This window comes from Sprattus sprattus (assembly GCF_963457725.1).
Source record: "Sprattus sprattus genome assembly, chromosome: 2".
NCBI classification, from domain to species: domain Eukaryota; kingdom Metazoa; phylum Chordata; class Actinopteri; order Clupeiformes; family Clupeidae; genus Sprattus; species Sprattus sprattus.
This window is the reverse complement of record NC_137921.1, coordinates 43107717-43129831: the sequence shown is the minus strand read 5'-3', so window position 1 is coordinate 43129831 and position 22115 is coordinate 43107717. Positions and strand designations below refer to the sequence as shown.

Below are 22115 nucleotides of genomic sequence, written 5' to 3'. Positions count from 1 at the left end.
GCTGAAGGACTCAGGAAAAAACACAGAGGAGCAAGTCCCGCAGACTCATTTATACAATCATCTGTACTATGCCAAAGAGTAAACAATATGCGAAAAGCAAACAACTGGCTTTCTAAAATCACAGTGGGATTTAGATAGAGAACAGAAGAAAAACAGTTTTCAGAAAGTTTAGGAGAATTCTGAAGCGCACTGAAGAAATGTTGTTGTTGATCACATGCGTTCCTGAATGCATGTAGCTGATAGGAGTTGTTAAGATGGGAACACTTATCTTGTTGTTGTCAGACAAACTGACCCAAATATTTTGCCTGCTTGGCTAAGAACCAGACATTCTTTGAATCTTATGCCATATGTGGCCTCATGTCGCAAGCAGTTAATTTAATTTATTCCAAAATATGCCACCCTAAAATCTGTCTTGAAATACATTATAACTGACATTTTAAGCGTCACTTGAAACAATGGTTATTATGTTTGTGCTATTCTCTTGCAATGGGGTTTTAGAACTTAATGTGAGAGAAGTGGTTTGGATGTTTTTTGAGCGCAGTAGCAATAGCCATTGTGACCGATAGCCAACCATTGTGACCAATTTTGAAATGAGTGATTTGCGCTACTGTTAGAGAAAACATGTAAAACTTCAATGTCCTGACACTTGGCTTTTATTTTTCCTTTGTGCAAGATCAAATTTAGGACCTTCTATAACTCTTAATATCCATGCATGCTCTGAATTCTATCCTCATAAAGTATGAAAAACCGCAAAGAGCTATTAAACCGAATATTTTCTGGTAAGTGCTCTCTTAAGCAAAAGTAAATCAAAGAGAGTCACTTTATGCCTGTGTAAATGCTTAGTCATCTTCGGGAAAACTTTGCAGAATTAATACATAATTTAAGTTATATTGTTTTACCATTGATATCCATTCAATTAATTGTTTTTGCTTTCTTCTTGTGTTGCATTTCCAATTCATTTTGGATTACGAATGCTTTATAAATGAATATATATATTAATTAACCAGCAGTGTTAATCTTTAACAAAGGTTAGATGGACAATATGTTGAAATCTCTGGCCTTTGCCCCTATGTTGAGTACAACTCTTTAAATCAGACAAAGATTAGGTAATCTCTTACTGTCTGAGCCTGTTAAAAAAACAGACCCCTTTGCTCCATAATGCTGTTTGCTGAATAAACAGAACAGTGCCTTACCTTGCTCTGTGTGTGTCATCAAGTAATCAATAATTTCACTGCCTTACAGTTAGCCAATCGGTCACACAGTATATTTAGACAGTTTACTCTAAATAAACTGCATTTGGTTATTCCTTCAATGTGATTTTTAGTTCCACATAACCTTTTAGAGTTACAGTTGAGACTGTCCAAAGCAAAACACTTTATTCCTGTAATGAACATTCAAAGTCTTTGATTTAATTGATTTCCCATTTGCCACTTTCTGAGTAATAAACTGTGTGAACATTTGTCTCACTGACATTCTGATTTTCCAGAGGTTATAAATCATTTTTCAATGTTTGCTTAAGACTGAACCCAATTTTCCAAGTGAGTCCCTTTATTGCACCTTACATAAGGCATATGCATCATTTATGTGTTTGTAATGATCTTGTACAAGGAGTTAGTTAAGCAGCCTGTGTTTTGTGAATACCTGTCTGAGAATATTGGTGCATAGAACAAACTCTAAATATCTCTTGATCATAATTGCTCACATTCAAGTCACATTCGACAAACATAGTTAGAGCACATCTGAGGTCATGACATGCCCTGTACAACTAGCTGCTGGTCTTAGAGAATAGTATTTCAGTAGTGAAGATTATTTTTTAAACAACAACACAATCTCACAATCTTAAAATAACAATACAGTCCTATAATGTTTGAAGTATGTATGAGCGCTCCTATGTAAGGGAATTAAAAGCCCTACACCATACACGATGTATGCAATAAAGACTAGTTTGACAATTACATACCAACATCCATTTGAATTTCACTTTGAAAAAAGAAAAAGGTTTTATTTTTAAAATACCATTTATTTCAGTGACCACAAAATACCATTCCAAAAATCTTTGCTCAAAAGTTTTGGGGAATCCTTAAGCTATCTGCTATTGAATACAGGTCACAATAAGAGTATCCAGTTGCCTCAATAGCTCTGATCGTTTCATATTCTTGGACTGTGATTATTATCTTACACTCTGCTCTACACAGTGGTGTAGCGAGAAGCCCCAGGGCAAGAGCGGAAAGGAGAGACACCGCTGGGAAACACCGAGAGGAACACCGGGGTGTGGGGCGGTTTGGTGCCAAACAGGGCCTGCCTCTTCCTACGGTAAGGCTTGTAGCGGAAGTCCGCTGGAGGTCTTGAGATGGTGACCCCGAGCTCCTCGGAGGACTCAGACTCTGATGACTCAGACTCGCTGGAGGACGCTGGGAACTGTGGACTCACAGGCATGGGTTCATCGGGCAGAGGAAGGGGAACATGTTGGATGGGGTCAAATAGTCTGTCATCGGGCCCGACGGCTGGCTGAATGGGCTCGTACGGGTTTGGGGCTGGGGCTTCTGGGACAGCAGCTCCGACTCCGGCACCGGGTTCTGCTGGAAGGCTCGGGGTCATGTCGTGAGTCACAGGCTTGGTGTTGACCTTCACAGAAGTGCCAATGCGCTAAGGACAACAACACAACATGAGTCCCTTTCCCCGAAGGCCAGAATTAATCTGTTTAATCATGGGGATGAATGTGGCTGTGTGCATAGATCTGAAGGCAAAGCTCAAGTTAGTTTTGGCAAGGACACCGGCTCTCATCTCTTTATGTTGACTTGACAGGAGTATGGTGCGGGGGTGTTGTTTGGCTCTGGGTTTGACTGAGGTTTCACAAGGTTTGACTGATTTGGGCTCTTAATCATGTTAAGCGATGAAAGGAGACGGTTCCAGGAAGAATGCTCCTACTGCAGGGCCAGGCAAACTACCCCCTGACCAAACATTTTAAATCAGGAAATGAACAATACCTGTGGGTGGAATATTTCACAGGACACCTCAGCATCTTGCTGGTTCCAGCTGTTACCAACAACTCCAGCACAGAAACCAATTGGCTGCAATGAGACAATAGCAGTGATTAGGCACACAGCAAATAATAACAATGAGACCTCTAACACAGACATGTATAAGCAGTGAGTAGTGAGAAAAAAGTATTTAATGGACTATATATTCGTGAATTGCTATGGCAACGCTATTTCATCCAAGCTGTTTAGTAACACATGGAATATTAATAATAAGAGATTCTCAACTGTAACCAGTTTCATGCTTTATAATGCCCTCTGGTACTCACCATTCTCCCATCATCCACTGGTTCACAAAAACCTGAGGCAGTTACACCCTCTGCACACTCCGTAATTGTGTATTCACTGAAGGTGCGCTGCAATGGTACACGCTGCAGAAATAAATGACATGTTTTTGATGACACATTTAAAGGTAGGGTAGGTGGTTTATTTGAGAAATAGTTTTTGTAGATTTCTTGAAATCCTCTTTACATCCCGATATCAATGAATAAATAAAAACTAAACAATCTGTCATCTGTGGTAGCTGCAGGGCTGTAAAAAGCCTGTCCAATCATTTAATTCATCCTGGATTGGATCGCCTACTCTACCTTTCTTATTTCTGAATTAAGAGAGGTGTAGTGGAGTACATATCACCATTTGCCAACAGTGTTTGAGTAACACTGCATAGCATCATACAAAGTTAACTCAACATTCAAATGTAATTAAAAATGTCTGACCTGGGAACTGTTCGGCGACGCTCGCTAAGCGGTTTAGCGAGCTAGATTCCAGGCTAAAAAAAAGAGAACGCCCCTTTATCGGGTTCGGCGAAGCAACTTCTGATAAATTAATATAGTAACATACAGGGTGCGATTTGTCCAAAAACCAGAGGGGGGGATTTATCATGAAAAAAAAACAAGCAATACATAGGCCTAATTCTCTTCATATACATGCATCATATATGTCTATGATATGATAATCGCTGCTAGACGCTCAGTTCTTGTGCTCCCTCTCATTCACGTTGAAATACTGAAACCGAAACTGAAACTTTGAAACTGAAACGCAACTGTTTTGGACAGAACTCGCTAATTCAGTGAACAAATATTTTCATATTCATTGTACAGTAGCCTATACACGGAAATTAACAAAGCCAGCGAATTCTGAGAATGCCGACAGTTCGGGTAAGGTGAACGTTAGTGCCAGCGATGTAAGCAAGTGTAAGAAAACGCTGTCACAACCTGTCTGTTTTTTCATAGTTTTTTTAATAATCGAGGGTTATCCCCCCCATGTATGAAATTCATCCAGCTGAGGTGGGGATGTAAAAACCAGAGGGGGGGTAAATCCCCACCATCCCCCCCGACAAATCTCACCCTGGTAACATATCACTTAGCACTAACCTGCAGGCTATACTAAGTTTAGCTGGCTAAACTTGCCACACCCCTGGCAAAAGGAGGGATCCCATTGACCAAGGACTAAAAGGAGTCATATTAGATAGTATGATTAGCGTAGGGAGAGAGTTCTTTGCGATCCGCCAAGATCCATTTTCCCTTTTTTGTGAGTTGTAGCCTATGTTTTTGTAATGTCGGCGATGCGGAGAACAAAGCACTCATAATTATATGACAGTGTTATATTGACAGTTACCCATCTCCCTTACGGAGATATTGGCGAAAGTTGTTTAAGATCTTGATTTTATGTCCCTTCTACAATCACGATGTTATTAACCATACGTCATCAACAAATGCAACTTACATCATTGCAAATGTATAGTTTTGCAAACGTGTCTAGTTTTTGTGCAGTAGTGAATAAAGTCTACCTCAGTCTACTTCACAGCATATCATTTTTGTAGAAAATGTGGATGCATGATAAGAAGAGAGAAATACACACAATATATTTTCATTGCTTCAATTTATTGAATTTCTTATTAATACATTTACATTTGGTCATTTCGCAGACGGTTTTATTCAAAGCGATTTACAAGGAGATGTAAAACTACAATTACTACGGAGGCGAAGGGGGTCAAACCAGCGATCTATTACATGCAATCCATGAGCTCTAACCGCTGCACCAAAGTCACATATTCGACACATATTTGACATCAGAAAAGATACCACGTCTTAGACAGCCTATTGACAGTTTCTTATATTGCTGTCGCAGCCGCGGCAGTGTTGAATTTTGACATGATTATGGTCTTGAATTCTTCATAACGCGTTCATGGTCATATCCTGCCATATCCTAAAATCATGGTTTTGGTGATCGACCTTTCCTGCCTTTTGAAGCAGGACGTGCACGCGCAATTTAGCTGACGAGTTAAGCATGGGACAATTTAACTCGACGATTAAGTATCTTAGTGCACGTCGCCAGACCGGCTTGGCCTGTTCTTATTTAGCAAGCTATATTATCTCATGTCGCGAGCTAAATACATTATCTTAGCTTCAGTTGTACGCCGAACAGGGCCCTGTCCCTTACTGTTCAGTGCTGTTGTTGATGATTCTCCATCACAAGAGGGTGGTATTACCTGTGCGGAGGCTCGTGTGATGGTGTGCAGGGCCAGGCTTATGGAAAGCGTACTTTGGGCCTTGTACTTGTTGAGGGTGAAGAGAGCAGCACCCAAGGCCTCAGGGCTGTCTGTTTGGAGCAAGAGAGGACATACTGGGCAGGTCCTCAGAAGCTTCTCTGGTGGATCTGGGACAATAAGTTGCATTTCACTTAACAGAAATTCTTTTTCAATTATTATTTCAAAAGACACTCACACATCAGTAATCATCAGTGCTGAGCAGAAGGAAAGGGAAGCTGAAATTCCTAACTGAAAATTAAAATGGATGCCAAGAGATAGGTAACAGTAGGGTAAAGGAGGAACAGTAAGGTACCTGGTACTAGAGTACAGTCGTAGCTGTACAGGTATGTATATCCATTTGCATCATGAAAAATTGTTATGTTGCAGTTTCCTGAAATTTGCTAAAACACACACAAAAATACATGAAACTTTGTGGGGGGAAAAAGCATTAATTGGAGAACAAATTCTATGTTCGTATAACAGTTTGTAGTTGATCTTTCAGAATAACATCGTCTTCACCTCTGGCAATCAACAATAATAATAATAAAAAAACAATAATAATAATAAAAAAAAACAGAATGCAATGCATGCGTAGAAGTTCTGTTGAATGGACTCCCTAATCAGAACCCCCGGGCCTTGCCATTTGCCTGGATAAAAGACACATTTTTATGTTTAGGAGCGATGGACGTAGTAGTGTATGGAGGACCAAACCTGCCATATTTACAAATGAATGAATAAATAAATAAATGTCCACATCCATGCATTTAGACAGAAATAAATGGATAAATGTATTAATTAATGCACAATTGTCAATCAATAGTTACTTATAATTTACATTTACGTATGTATTTATTTATTCATTCATTCATTCATTCATTCATTCATTCATTCATTCATTCATTCATTCATTCATTTATTTATTTATTCATTCATTCGTTGTTCCCAATATGATATTGAGAGGAGGCCAGTAGGCGTGGAAACTGACGTGGAAACTGACGTTCAGACCTTTTGCAATCAATCCAGAGCCTTGATGATACTGATTTAATGGCTTTGTATCAGATCGCCATGTTATTGCTCTCAGGTTGTGCTTATGCATACCATGGGATACTCAGGAGTAGGCTTCCCATTCACAAAATTCTACAAAGATTTAAATATAAAAAGTTATTAATGGCCTTTTGGGACGTTTTGTTCAACATTGATGTAGTGTGTTGAGCTCCTGGCAAATAGGTGGCGTTTGCTATCGCTAGTAGCTAGGAGGATAGCTCAGACTGCAATTTTTCGAACAGTAATATCATTTTGACAGTAACATTAACATTTTGATTTTAACATTAACACATTTGTTGGAGAGACTAGTTATGTACTTCTGATGGTAATAATACTAGTTGCCATGAACCACAACTTTTAGGGGATGTTCTCTCAACAAGATAGTTAGTCATCATAACTAGCGATAGATAGCTAGCTAACTGCAAGCAGCTTCATTTATTTTGGAGCAGACATATGTGTATTTTGCGATATATTGAGTTGGGAGTGGTGTCTCCCACACTGTTTAATCCACAACTGGCAACTTTCCTCCTATGTTTTGGGCTTTGGAAATGCGAACAAAAACGACGTGTCCCTCTAATCTCTCAGGGTACCTTGTGTAAGATCTACAAGTCCCGTAGGCACTCTGGGGACGGCCCAGTGTTCCGAAAGGCCAATATTCCGAAATGTCAATATTGCGGGGGAAAAAAGTCCCCCTTGCATACTTTAGAACTAGTTTAAGTGGCACAAAACACACACAGGTTTTAATTTGCGCGGCAGAGACGCCCATCGGGCTATCACGCAGATCACTTTTCCTAGGCAATATTTGTAGCCTGACGATGTCATACTCATAATTCTAGTCAGACCAAACATTTTGTGGGCGGAGTTCAGGCTGGTATCCAGGCTACAATATTTGTTAACTTAGCCTACTATGGTTTTGAATATGGGGTACCTTTCCTGTGAAGGAAATCACCGTTATTGTAAACAATGCACCTAGTGGGGCCGGCAAAGTGCTCAGTATCGTGCCAAATGCTCAAAATGATCGTATTTGGAGGATCATTATTGTGCACATGGCAACACTGAGAGGGCTGTCGATGACCTATGACAGTTCTCTCTAGTCAGAGCTCGCGCAAGAGGGTGGAACATAAGGGAGATACTCTTTCCAAAACTTGTAAGGGCTTAAAAACGAGTTTGTGAAAGACCCAGAAACACAAATATCCGATGACGCAAAATCCCGGACAATTTTGGAATCCCAAAAATGTTTAGGTCTCGGAATGTCCGGGTAAAAGAGGACGTTTGGTCACCCTAAAGCACAACCTGAGAGCAATAACATGGCGATCTGATACAAACCCATAGCATTAAATCAGTATCATCAAGGCTCTGGATTGATTGCAAAAGGTCTGAACGTCAGTTTCCACGTCAGTTTCCACGCCTTATGGCCTCCTCTCATTATCATATTGGGAACAACGAATGAATGAATAAATAAATGAATGAATAAATGAATGAATGAATGAATAAATGAATGAATAAATGAATGAATAAATGAATGAATAAATAAATGAATGAATAAATATATGAATGAATAAATAAATACATACGTAAATGTAAATTATAAGTAACTATTGATTGACAATTGTGCATTAATTAATACATTTATCCATTTATTTCTGTCTAAATGCATGGATGTGGACATTTATTTATTTATTCATTCATTTGTAAATATGGCAGGTTTGGTCCTCCATAGTAGTGAACTTACGGTTTCCATGAAAGGTCGAACGTCACATCGCTTCCAGGTTTTGGGGCTCTTCACGTGGCACTTGGTCTCGAGTACATCTGCAGTGAGGTAGTAAACCTTTCCAGCGGGGCCCTGCGAAGAAGAGAATTATGACAATGATGTAATGGCAAGTTATCGAAAATGTACTGAAAGAGAAACGTTTCCATATCTAGGCCAAAAATATATTAAATCTTTCAGAAAGGGGGTTTAGGTCATAACCTGAATTTGCAGAAAGAGGGAGAAAGAAAGAAAGCGAGAGTTATAAGAGGCGTAGACAAACAATAAGCCTGCGGAAATGTTAAACTGAAAAGCTGTGTTTGCTGCCGCTGTTTGCTCTTTGGGACTTAATTAATCTGGTTGTTAAAACATACAGACGGTCTTTTTGAAATATCACAATGTATCCTTTATCATTCCTTAGGTCGCACATTTTGGTGCATTCATCACAGACCCCACGATAAGTGGGTAACATAATTAGAACAACAAGTCTAATAAAGTTTCACCACACTACGACTAAAGTGGCAGAGCAAAATGAATCCAGCTGACCTGTGCGTGAAGCTGAACGTTGGTAATTCTATTAAGTGCAAATTTATATCCCGTCTGTCGGTCTTCATTTATGTAGGTGATACCAAGTCGAGCGAACTTCTCCACGCCTTTCTCATCGCAGGGAACAGGTGTTAACTCTATCACTTGAGCCGATACATAGAAGAAATGCGTGACTATAAAAATCCAGACAAAAATAGATGAACCCGCTCTCTTGTGCGAAATCATTTTTTGAGCAGCCGTCATAGGAACATTCGATTCCAGATGGTGGTCAGTTGTTTACATTTGCTGTTCAACATGGCATTGGAATGCTGATAAACATTAACACTGCTTTTGAATGCTGGCCAAATCATTTAAGATGGATATTTTGAACTGTCCGATAAAAGAGTCCATTACATTGGAGCGTTTGGCTTTTTAAGATGTTTTCATTGTCACAAACGTACTTAGAAAATCGTTTAAAATCTTGTATTATCCCGGTAGTAAGATTTAACTAGTGTAAGCAGTGGGGTGCGATATTAAAGTTGACCAGAGGAGGGAGTTTTAGGCATGGCAAAGACACTTGAAGGTTCTCAAATTGAGCAGTCACATTAGGTATTAGATGTTGTTGGCAGCAAAAACAATATACTTCTCCCATAGTTTGGTACTTTCTTTCCGCATGCGCAATATGATGTATTACGACCAAAATCTGAGATTTTCATTTGCAGACTATTTATTACCATAACTGGGGAACGAATTTAGGGATTATGATATAAAGAATATAGTTGCTATTTACTACATTGGCTAATGGTCTGTGGCAAAACATTTAAAGAATACGTTATCCATTTAAGTCAATTATTTCAACTTGGTCTGTGAAGCAAGTGTCCTCTTTCACAAGCGTTTGGTAGGAAATGTAAGCATTTTAACCATGTAGCAGTCATTCAAAATCTGGGAACATCTTTATCTTCACCATTGGACACCTCATAATCTTGTCCAGTGTGCTCTTGTCATAGATGCACAGGGTTCTGTACAGTGTTTTCACAGTTGCTGAGCAGGCTGGAGACTGCTCCTTTACACAAGGATGGGGCGAATATCATGATGACATATCTGGATCAAATCAAAAGTGCATATCTTATCCCTCTAGGGTGTTATAATGGATATGGTTGACTGCAGTGGAGGCCAGTCGTCATAGCTGGCATGCAGTTTTTCATTTGGCTTATGTCTCACAGATAAATCTATCTATGTTGTATGTGAAGCCCAAGCTTGTTTTAGTATGTCTACATGCATTTAAATAATTTACATTTGTTTTTAAAGCATTTCTACAACAGACAGAAGATAAATGACAAAGTGTAAGTGTGAGTGAGTGTCTGTGTGAAAATGTGTGTGTGTGAAAGAGAGAGAGACAACGGAGAGAAGGAAGAAGAGAGAGAAGACTGTGATTTTTTTCACTATTATAATAGTTTACTTAGTAACGCAAGAAGGGTGACATTGGAAAATATGAAATCCTTTTCTCTTGCGGTTGCTGTGGATCACCAAAAATATGTGCCCAATTATCTGAAAAAAGAAAAACCCATTGTCATCTCATCAATCAACCTAGAGCACATCACACAAAAGTATAACTTTCTTGTCCCTGACAGGTCTGAGCTCTCTGTATCAGATTATCCCTAGTGTGGAATGAACATGTAGATGTTACTGTAATTACACGGGCATACAATAAAGTTAATCTGTAGTTCGCAAGTCGTTCTTTATCATTATGCACTATCCTGAATGGTATGTATGCATCAGTCTGGGATCTAGCTGAGAAAATGATGTCCTTTACCCTCGCCTACACAATGAATTTATCAACCAACATCTGCAGCTGCCTATGAATAAAAACAGAACTTCAGAAAAGCTGAAGGAATGTCTTGGGCATTTCCCTTAGATGTGCTATTTAAGCAGTCCTAGGTAGGTCTTTTTCAGACCTGTGTACTTTAATAATTTGTAAATGGGCATATATTTACACAACCTTGCCCTTTTGTCTCGATCTGAGAGCTTGTAGAGCTCGAAGAAGGTTTTGCTCTCAGCTGGCAAGCGCTCAAATAAAGCAGCGCCTGTTTTCTGGGAGACCCCTGTTCCCCTGACTCTCCCATGGGGCTCTGCAAACTGGAAGGAGGTCATCATTATTACAGCACCCCCCCCCCCCTTTCAGTGACTCAGTAACTCCCCATTTATACACCTTAGAAGTCCAACTAAGCAAAGCACCACACACTGTTTGTGCAAATCACCTGGAACACATGCGTCCTGCAACCTCAAATGGGCTAGAGGCCATCCTCTTGCCCCTAATTTGAGGCACCCTTTTACAAGCCATGGTTTTCCACATTTTCTCACTCTCTCCACTTATCTTTTGAATGGATCAATGCCTTCATCCTCTCCTTTTGGAAATCCATGTATCCAAATTGCCTGCAGACCTACAGAAAAAATAGACATTTAACCGTGCCCAAAATGCCTCCATAATGCAGTCACTTAAACAGAGCCAAGGTTCCCCCCCGCCCACAATATGTCACAGAAATATGTATAATGGGCATTTACTTACTTTTTTATAAAATATTTTAGGTCACCTGGAGACAAATATTAACACACCAATGGGACTGGAATTTTTTTAACTACAGGTTTCCTTTACTGCTTGTTCATAATTAGATCTTATGATAACATTTAAACCATTATGATCAGTATATTTAAGACACAACATGCACATCGTACGAGCCATGCCGGTATTTAAAAGTAATTGAATAATTTGTAATAGGTCTGACCTGGTTGGCACCATGTTGCTGTTCCAAAATAGAATCTCTACAACGGCGCTCGCCTTTGGCAAGTGATAAAGTGCCACACGTGCAAGCATGGGGGAGTGTCTGGGAAAAAGTGTTCTACTAGTGCCACAGGGAGCGAGAGAGCGAGAGCGCGCGTAACAGCACAGCAGCTCAAACCTGAGTCTCTTACTGGGGGATTTACACGGACTTACAAAGACTCATATCGCCCTCCACAAAAATAAAAAAAAACAAACTAAAGGAATTCTAAGTGAACAATCAAAATGTTATTCTGGCAGTTTGCCGCTGCCCTTGTGTGGTGCTTGATAGGATTTGCAATCGGACGCAGAGCTGGTGCTGAAGACGGCGACATTCTAGAGAAAACTAACAGCGCGCGATGCACCTCGCGATGTCTGACTCTCCATATGACACAGCTGACGTCTTCATTCAGACATCTTCAGGTAAAATAATTCCGCATGACTACTTATTTCACTGAAAGGCACACATCTAATTTCTGTTTAACTGAGCAGTCCAGAAACTTTAATCTGGTCACCAGTGCCAAGAGATGATAAGTAGATGACTCATAATCTTGATGCGTTGTTGTGACAGTTATTTATGAGGGGGGAGTTCTCGCGGAAGTTATGTATGTGCTGCTCTTTATCATGACTTTGACATCAAAACTAAACCATTAAACTAACAGCGTTGTCAACATGTGCGTTCTGTGCAGTGGGTGGGAATGCCATTAAGCGCCAGGACCGCTTTAATTTGTCTAAGTGAAACGCGAGGCGTGAGACCAGTTCTGTTCTTTCGGTCTCTACATCCCTGCCACCTGGGAGTTGGGTTATGAGGGTGGCCCCTGGTTAACTGAGAATAAAGCACCAAATTCAGTTCACTGCAAGGTGTACGAGCGCCACTGGTTCACAGCTCTTAAGCATACATGTGGCGGGGCTGAATTACGAGCGTGAATGCGTAAGGTCTGTTTAGAATAGTCAGAGGCAAAACGATAAGTTTTCCAGCTAAATAAAATACAATGGGAGTGTTCTCTCCTATATCCGTTCTCCTGGTGTACACATATAATTGAAGTCATATTTGTAGTCATTCCAGTGATATAATCTATCCAGGTTTTTTTCTCCTGAGTATACTGCACATAATGATCAGTCACATTATGTGTTGGCAGTGGTTACACTCTATCTCTCTCCGGTTCTCTCCATCCATACGTGTGGAAAAGCCATCTGTCTATTTCTTTTACTGAGTCTGATAAAAGTTTGTGTGTGTGTCTTAATGTGTATGTATACACTCCATGGGGCCTGTGCCATTTACCTCCTCTGCAGATGGGAATATGCTCAGGGGTCGAGCCTCCAACACAGCCAGTTCACAGCAAGTACATTTCTCCTTGATGTACTTTTTTTTTATTAGTCTTAGATTTTTCAGTGGGTGTTTAGTGGAGAAAATGATGAATCATGGACTTTTATAAATGGATCCACTATACCCATTAGGTTGAAACAAAACACAGAGTGGGTTGTCTTCAACTCTTATGTGTTAGTAATCGTGAATGCATTTTCTATTAAGTGTGCTGTGTCACAAATTGCTATTTCATCAACTGGAAAATGAACCACATTTGTAGCATCAGTTTTCACTCTTCTCCAGACACACAGCTGTTTGGTTGCAGGTGTTTGCATTATGTACAATCAATCAAACCATGTTATTCATCTTGCAAATGTGAGACCAACGGAGGGAGAGGGAGGGTGTTTTGATAAGAAAGAAAGAGGCATATCCAGAGAACATAGAAGTACATCTTTTAAAATATATTATCTTCGAATATGAAGATCGTGTCTCAGGAATGTGTGTACTTTGAGTACTGTTGGCAAGCTTTCAGTTACAGTCAAATACTTCAGTGAGTTAGACTTAAATATCACCCATGTCCAATCTACTGAATAAAAGAGATGGATAGATATGCATACATATATGTATATATAGAGAGAGAGAGGGAGGGGTAGATTTGGGCATACCAATGTATAGTCTCTCCAGCTGAACAAAGCTTGGCTGTCTTCCATAAACACAAATTACATGAAGGCACAAGAAGTGCAACCTCCTTTTATCGTTCATGCTTTTTTTCTTCACTTTATATTGAGAGAGAATCACATTGCCCGTGGCGATAACGTTTTACAACAGCAGAGTCCTGCAGATCTGTGAGGAAACAGCTTCTCAGCAGTTACTCTATATTTTAACAAATGGCCCATTAACGCCACTGTCGGGCTCCTCACTCCCACACCTGTGAACCAGTGGCTCATTTCAGCCACATGAGGAATTGATGGCGGCACGGTGAACGTTTCCCTTTCATCTACTGGTGCAGATTTTTTAACCTGCAGACAGATGTCGAGGGTTAACACTGAGCTGCTTTTTGTCAAGAGCCTGATGGATTTCTGGCACCGCCGCAGTGGGATTGCTCCTCCGTGTGCCATGACTTAAATAGCAGCTGCAATTCACCAGTCAAGCCTTTCTTTCCTGATCATGTTGTTTTAATGTCAGGTGTCTGGGGTTTGTCCAGTTTAGGGAGGGGGGAGGAGGGGTTTCAAGCATGGCATCTTAACAGACGCTTTCCAGTCTTCATGAAGTTAAAACACAATGCTGTGTTTTCATAGTACTCATGACATACATGATACCAATTGGATTGGCTACATTCCTTCCCCTCCCCTCCCCTCCCCAGTACATTTTAAACAAGTAAAGATTCAGGGAAGAGATCTCTTATCTCATCGTTACAGTGTAAGCAGTGCTATCGTTGAGCAATGAAAGGATTAGGTACTGCAGTTTCCAAACGATTATTTACAGTTTGCTTCATGACTGGACTTGTTTAATATCTGAGAAAACTTCCTTTGTATGCCTTTAATGAGGTAATGATGACACAAATGTACTGGTGTATTATAAAAGGGCCACTGCGTTATGAAAAGGATTAAGACAGCAACAAAGAAGATGATGATGGTGATGATTATGACAATGTGATGACAATGATGGCATCTATCAGTGGCTGTAATAGCATCACCATATTTGATATCCTGGAGCCCTTCATTAAATAATCCCTGTAATATACTAAGTATGTCCTGCCAAAGTAGAATTACTCAAAAGGGGTGATATATTGAGGGGAAGTCCGTTTTTTAATGAAACAACAGTGGCTCTGTGCCTGCTGCAAAGCACTGTGGTGCTCTATAAAAACAGATTTGTGTGCTGGCTTTAAATGATGCTGAGTTACTAGCCTAACTGACATACTTAATGGTTTTCTCATAAGTATGAGCATTTGCACAGTCATAGCCCCTGTGCACTTTAAAACGGCTGATTTTCAGTTGTGGTACTTGTAGGAGTTATTGACACACAGAGGCAATTAAAATTCCCAGCAAGACCACTTTTGTTAAAATGCATGTTTACGAGATACGGATGGTGGAGGGGTTGGATCGGAGGGGGCAGCAGGCGATGGCAACATAATTTCACACCACCTCTTACTGTGCATTAACAGTTATATTTGAACGGGAAGAAGACTGGGGGAACATGACAAACCCCAACCTCAGAATGGCTTTTCGGGGAAATTACGTTAACGCGTCATGCCCAAAAAGGGCCGTGGAAGTGTAGGGCCATGGTTTAGGCGGAGCTGCGTAATCACAGCGTGTCACTTGTGTGTGGGTGGGTGTGTGCCCACAGCTGTAATGATGAACAAGTAGCAATTTTACACCCAAGGCTATTAAAACATCACTTTCCTTTTCTGGTACTGTACTACAGTCTTCTAAAGGATGTCTGTAGCAGTATTAAAAAATGGCCTGCTCAGGACAAGAGCAGCATGAAACAGTATTAAAACGTCACGCCACCTTGACCAGACGCACATGACTGCTTATGTGAACAGGTGGTGTGTGTTGTCAGAGGGACTAAACAGAAGGTGGTTTACACCATCACTCGTTAATTAACATTGTTAATGTTCGGGTACATTATGTTGAAGACTGTATAAAAGGGCTCTTTCAAATATTTATGCACAGTTTGTCCAAGCTGTTTTATGTCATTAAGTGGGCCCATATGAAGTCCCATGAGTACAAAACTCACTTTTGGGTGACAGACTTTGTGTATTTGGCTTCTAGGCTACACTTGACTTGACACTTGTGATAAGGGTGTCTTGGCAACAGAGCACTGCTAGGTTACACCAAAGCACCTAATTACCTATGCTACCCCATAACATGGTTCAAACATAGGGGAAGGTGAAATGTCACAGAAGGTACAATAGGTTAGTGAATTTGCCTAAATATCCCACATATTTGAAAATGGAATCCGTTTTTAAGGAGAAAAAAATATTTTTGTTATTCCTCCTATGGAAAGCTTATTTATCTGCAAAACTATATACCCTAACTAAAACTTGGTATGTAACATCTGATCCATCATGGTCTCTGTCTGTTTGCTTATGCGGTTTTTGAATTGTATTTCTAACTACAGTAATGTTGGTTTATGTCTCCTGTATCTATCTCCAGTATTATGGTAATTAGAAATGATTACTGTGTTTTATCTCTATCTGCAAATTGTCAGAGACGGCTGTGAGTTGCTGCCACTGAATTGCCTGCCTTTCAGTTGACATGTAATTGAGCTATTAAATATGGCGGTCAGCACTCCATGCATGAAGTAACTCTCTACAGTGGAGGCCCCCTTTACAATCCTAAACTCTTTCTACCATTTCCTCTTGTCTACATGAAATCCTGCATGCTTTTCTACAGCCACTTTACTAGACTTTCTCTCTTGTTCCCTTATTATACATATCTAATTACCCCTTTCTCTACCTTTATGTATTTCTCTTTCTCTGTCTGTCTTCCTCTCCCACGCTCCAACCTTCTCTGCTTCCACCCCTCTCGCTCTCTCTCATTCTCTTACTCTATGTTGATTTCCTTCTGTCAGTGTCAACCCCTCACTCCCAAAGCAGAACAGTAAATGGTGTTGCATGTCCTGTGTCCTGGGACAAGATGCTCTGATTGGTGGAGATCGGCAGATCGATCCAGGTTCAGGGAGAGAACCGGGGGAGGGGGAAGAACAAAGGGAGGGCCTTCTACCTTCTCTATGATGTGCAGTGTGTGACTTTCTGCCATCCATATCCAGAGCCATGTATTGCTTAAGGCTGAATGGTAATCACATTTCATTTTTCACATTCGCATTCATAGTGTGTCCAATATTAAGCTTTTATGACTGTTTGTTCCCTTGTATATGCTCTCTGTATTCTGTGCTTTGGAAATGCTATATCTATATATATATATATATTCATGGTCATTGTCAGAAAAGCACTTTTGACTTCTGATGGATAGATAGATAGATAGAGAGATAGATAGAGAGATAGACACAAGGCCAGAAATAAAGAGAGGGGGAGAGAGAGAGAGTTATGCGTATAGAGAAAGCTCTTCCATGTCTGCCCGGGTTAACCCCCGCAACAATTTCATGCAGCATTTTTGCTGTCAGATGTCGTAAAGTGTGTTTAGATAGGTTGGTGTGTATGTCTTTGTGGTAAGTGTCTTTCCCCCCTCCCCTGTCTCGTGTCTAGAGTGAGTACAGTAAAACAGCTGCACATGTGGGCTTGGGTGCAGGGGTGCAGGGGTGCAGGGGAGCAGAACAAAGCCTCGGACCACTTGCCCGACTGACAGAAACAATCAGATGGCTCTGAAGGGACGCTGTAGATGGCAGCTGATGACGAGAGCCGACAAAGGCCGTGTCTCCTCTCCTCTTTCTTGCCCTTTCTCTCTCTTTTTTTTTCTCCTCCTCTCCCTCTCGGTATATTTTCTCTTCTGTTTCCTCCCCCTCCCCCCTTCCCTCTCCCTCTCCCTCTCTGATGATATCTCTTTGATGAGTGCTGTCAGGACTTCCTGTGTATATGGTCAGAATAGCCCAAGAGAATTTCCCATGAATGATGTTCACTGGTTTTCATGTAAAGCAGAAGGCGGATGGCAACAACACACCAGAGGAAAACACAAATAGACACAACATGAAAACAAAACATGTTTGTTTTGGTGAGAGGGCCTGCCCCTGGTTGATAATGTTTTTTTTAGACTGACATGTGTGTTGTTTGGTCTGTATCTCTGCGCCTGTGTCCTTTAAGTGGCACCTATAGACCAACTTTCCTTGGGACCCTTGTCATTCAAACTGGTGCTTTGCCTCAGACAAGACCTTATCTCAACAATGCATCTCTTCATGAAAGGCTTCCAGATGATTCGCTCAAGCTAAATGGTTATTTTGCCGGATTAGGAACAGGTCCCAATGTGCAGCCACAGGCAAAATGAGTAATTTCCCCCCAGACTTTGCATTTAACTTGCGTCAACTTTCAATTTGCCACCCCCTTACAGCCTAAAGAACATCTGAAGTCTTGCTTTCTTTTTTTAAGTTTAGCTGTCTCCTTGCCATCTGTTCATGACTTAAGTTTCTACTCCTTGAAACCTCATTAAGGAGACTGTTAGGTACATCTCCAGGGATGATATTACTTTTGAGCAGTCCTGCAGAGATAAAGTTTTTTGGGGCACTGCAAGACTCTTGCTTTTCAAACACAATGGCTATTCTTCACCTGCTTTGGCATTTAAAGCTCACAGGAGTGGGCCGAGAGATTATGTAAGGAGCATGAAATGAGTTTGAATAGAATAAACACTGCTTACACAGAGGGTGGTGGTGGGGTGTTGATGGGACTATGGAGATGAGTGTTTTTTTTGATCATTTCAATAAGCTGTGACTATTTTCAGTTTTACAGGTTTTTTTCTATAAACTTTTTGTTTTAATAGCACTTTACATTTAGTAACTGATTTTGACAGATGCTTAAATTCCATTTTAACTGGTACTGCCACAGTGACTTTTACAGACCAGTGACTTTTACAGACCGCCTAACTGTATGGGAATGGAATTTAGTCAATTTATTTTTTTTTGCCCAAAATTGTTCCGATCATAAGTACAGTAGCTGTGAACAACTGTCTGCTTTTTAATAGGACTACATTTAGATTTGGTTGGAATAGTTTTTTTTTTGCCCGGAAACAGACGTTGCTCACCGCCATCACTCAGTTGTTCATGACTGACCTTCTCTCTCATCGATATTCCAAGTGTTCATGTGGTCAGGTGTTGACGTGCACTAGAGTCTGTGGCTTCAGCCCGTGGTAGAAACTCCCATGTTTACAGGCTCTGTGATTCATCTGTGCCCAGACCCTCTCACACACTGCACTGTATCACACAACCCTGGTCACACAACGCTGTCTTGTGAAAAAGTCTGGAAAACATGGCATATGTGGAGGTGATGAAATGTCATAATATTATATATGTGACCACACAGCATTGTAGCGTCTTTCAAGCTGGAAAAATGTCCGTTCATACAATTTCATGGAAGCAGCTAGTAGCTCATTTCAGGATTGATGTAACGCTCCTCACACATACGTAATGTTTTAAAATCACATTTTTGACATTTCCTCAGTATTTACGTAACACCCCTCACATATTTGACCCTTGTCTCTTTTCTCTTCTTTCCCACAGAGTGACAGTGTTCTGGGCTGGTGTGAGAGCCATCGTCGATGCGCACAAGTAAGGCCATCTTATTACTCCTCAGTGGGCTGTCCACCATATTTCATCTATCTCACAGCACTCCTCCCCTCACTGCCCCTCAGTGCAAGAGGGCTTCTGACAAAATTCAATTTCACTCGATTAAGAGGAAATGGCAAAAGGTCAAAGCCTTTACACAAACCACATGTCATGTAGGTAGACCCAACACAGCTCAAGACTGTGAGCTACTGTAAAGTCATTATAACCAAGCCCTGAGAGAAAGAGGGAGCCTTGTGCCTCAAGGGCGGTGTTTAAATCGGTGATGGCTGTTCACGTACAGGTCAAGGTTTTCCTATTAATACTCAGGTCTCAAGCACACCCTCCCTGTAGTTGACCCCTGCCATTGTAGAATGGTGCTTATTTACCAGTTGCCTTGATTAGAAATGCATTGGATTAAATCAGAGTTCCTGACCACATGACCACCACCTACCAGGAGGTTTGTCTGGTTTATCAATCAAATCCAACTCCCCTCACACAGTGATCAGTATTGGGTCCCTTAAGGTCTTTTGTTGTACTCTGCGGCACTTTTATGTAGGAATTGAAAGCCAGGTTGGGTCTTTTATGATTGGTTCTCTGAGGGGTTGGGTCTTTTATGATAGAAGCAAGGCCACCAAAAAAAACGGTTTCTTTACCAGTGGGTCGCGGATCATTTTATATGGGGCCGTGAGACTTTCTCTGTTATGAGTGCGAATTGCCCCGTAGAAGGTGTCAAATTGTATTTTCGAATGCCGTATGTTGAATCATTATTGCTGTAACTTTCTAATGCCATTTTTTAGCTATCACAACAATGTAGGCCTATCTCTCTTATTAGAGACAGCTCTTATTGGACAAGGTCCTACTCTCTTCACATAATGTTTCACAAATATACACTAGTCCTGCTTGCTATGCTAGACCTATCCTACTGTTGGCAGCCACATCCTGTTAGCTTGAGAGAATGCGAGTGCAACTACATTAAATATGGATTGACTGCGTCAGATGAAAAACCAGTGTGTTGAGTGTGGTGAGGTCTTAGCAAAGGAGTCTATGAAGAAATGCTGTAGCCAAGATCTAAAGGGGCATTTCAGTTAGCTATTTGATTTATTTACTTTCATCCCCCCTTAGTGGGTCATGGATGACAGGCATACAAAAAGAAACCCTGAGCTAAAGAACATTGTAGGGAAAGCTTGGCTCAGACAGTTCTCCTCCACTGAAACATATTACAACCTAAAATAGTGTTTCTCAAAGACCTGGATTTGGGTTGGGAAAATGCAGTGAGCTGGTCATAGCAGGTTCTTGATGGGCCTCTTTCATCCTGACCGTTGCCCTTTTGAATGTTTTGCTTTCTCAGTGAGGCTTGGTGCTCATTTTGTGTGCCACAAGCTTGTCTTTTTTTTGCTCCATCCAAGCAAAGCCAATTGAAAAGGCTGTAGAACTAAAAAGCAGAGGAATAAAGCATGCATGCTGGCCATGTGCAATCTAACACAAGCGCTTTTTATTTTTCAATAAGATATGATACGCGATGCATATCTCTCGCTGTCAGACATCCCAGCAAACATGGTTAGCTCGTTAATAGTAATTGCCAAAGCCAGGCGTATTTTGCCCCAAATCCCCACCCCTCCCAACACCCACCACATTTGCCCTGGGGTACTGAGGTTAAAAGTGCCTGAAAAAGGTAGAGTGTTCCCTCTGTGACGACCGTATTTCTCACACCAAGCATTTAAGCTGTCCTAATTGCTTTCAGATGGAGGCAGTCCTCCCACAGTCCTTTCAATAATAGGTAAGGTAAATGTTGTGCTTCTTATAAAAATAACGACAGCCATTTCACATCCTCCTGTGCTGAAATAGCTCTTCTTAAAGAGCCTAGAAAATTAGTCGCTGTTTATTCACTTAAGATCCGTGCCAGGAAGTCACTGTTTTTTCAACGTGCATTTTTCCCCCAGCGTGTTCATTTATTGTTTGATTTTAAAGGACTTTCCATACTCCCTCCCTTTTTTCTTTAGATACCAGCATTTTAGTCACATGGGACATGTGAATATAAGATCCAGTGAAACATACCCCCTGCCCCTGTACTTTTTTGATCACAGGGCTCATTCCTGAGCTATCCTGTCTGATCCCGCCTGTCAGCAAGAGGTCCTGAGGTGGCCTCAACTGAAAGTCGATGTCCGATGTTCCCCTTTCCTTCTGATTGCCCTCTGTGGCCATCCTGACCTCATATGCTCCTTACCATGGTCCTGGACCTGGATTAACCTCTCGGGGACCCCTGCCTTCTCCCTCAAGGGGCCATTTTTGTCTTAGAGAGGGATTAAAAAAGCAGCTGGGGGTGAGGGCCTGCAACCCCCCCCCCCCTGCACCCCCTTACCCTTAAGCCCCAGCCAGGTCTGTCACCATCGGTCACCCCCAACCCCCAATTGCCCTCCAACCCTCTCCTCGTCATCTACCCTACCCCCACCACCAGCAGGTGAGCTGTTGGCTTGGGGTTGACCTGTTGGCTGCCCGCTGAGCAGGACCACGGAAGGCACTGGTGATGGAAGGTTACTGCTTGTGTGGTCAACCTCTTGGTCGAGCTCATAACCTCTTCAGTCCAGTTCAGGGCCTTCTCAGTGGGGTAGTGGATTTAACAGTTCAGATCAGAGGGACCCTTTTTGCGTCTGGATGAGCTTCTATGTAGTATACTGCTTCTGCTGACATTCTTAGTGGCTCCAATATCAGTCGACTTTTTCTATTAACATTCTCGATCCATTTGTTATCATTGTGCGATGATTTTAAATAAATAATTGAACAAGCTGATAGCTGATAGCCAAGTGGAAACATGGATTGCATTACTAGTGTGGGAAAGCATGTCAGTGACAGCTCTCATCCCATCTAAAGCTGCATTTACGCACCAACAAAGTTTCTTT

At 41.2% G+C, this 22115-nt stretch overlaps 2 protein-coding genes across 2 annotated transcripts in view; one reads left to right on the top strand and one right to left on the bottom strand.

The window, feature by feature from the left end:
• Positions 1-2187: 2187 nt before the first annotated feature.
• Positions 2188-11038, bottom strand: LOC308382687 (fetuin-B; the record flags this gene model as incomplete). The annotated part of the gene is made up of 8 exons (XM_080860230.1): positions 2188-2646; positions 2988-3071; positions 3308-3409; positions 5530-5696; positions 5882-5969; positions 8345-8455; positions 8906-9048; positions 10879-11038. The coding sequence occupies 8 exons, from the start codon at positions 11036-11038 to the stop codon at positions 2188-2190; spliced, it is 1314 nt and encodes a 437-aa protein (XP_080716356.1).
• A 907-nt stretch (positions 11039-11945) lies between these two features.
• The window catches only part of anos1b (anosmin 1b), a gene marked incomplete at both ends in the record, with an annotated part of 43374 nt that continues 33204 nt past the window's right edge, over positions 11946-22115 (top strand). The window contains 2 exons of the mRNA XM_080860686.1: positions 11946-12122; positions 19174-19221. Of these exons, the coding sequence (XP_080716812.1) occupies positions 11946-12122; positions 19174-19221 (225 nt within the window). The remainder of the gene's footprint in view (positions 12123-19173; positions 19222-22115) is intronic.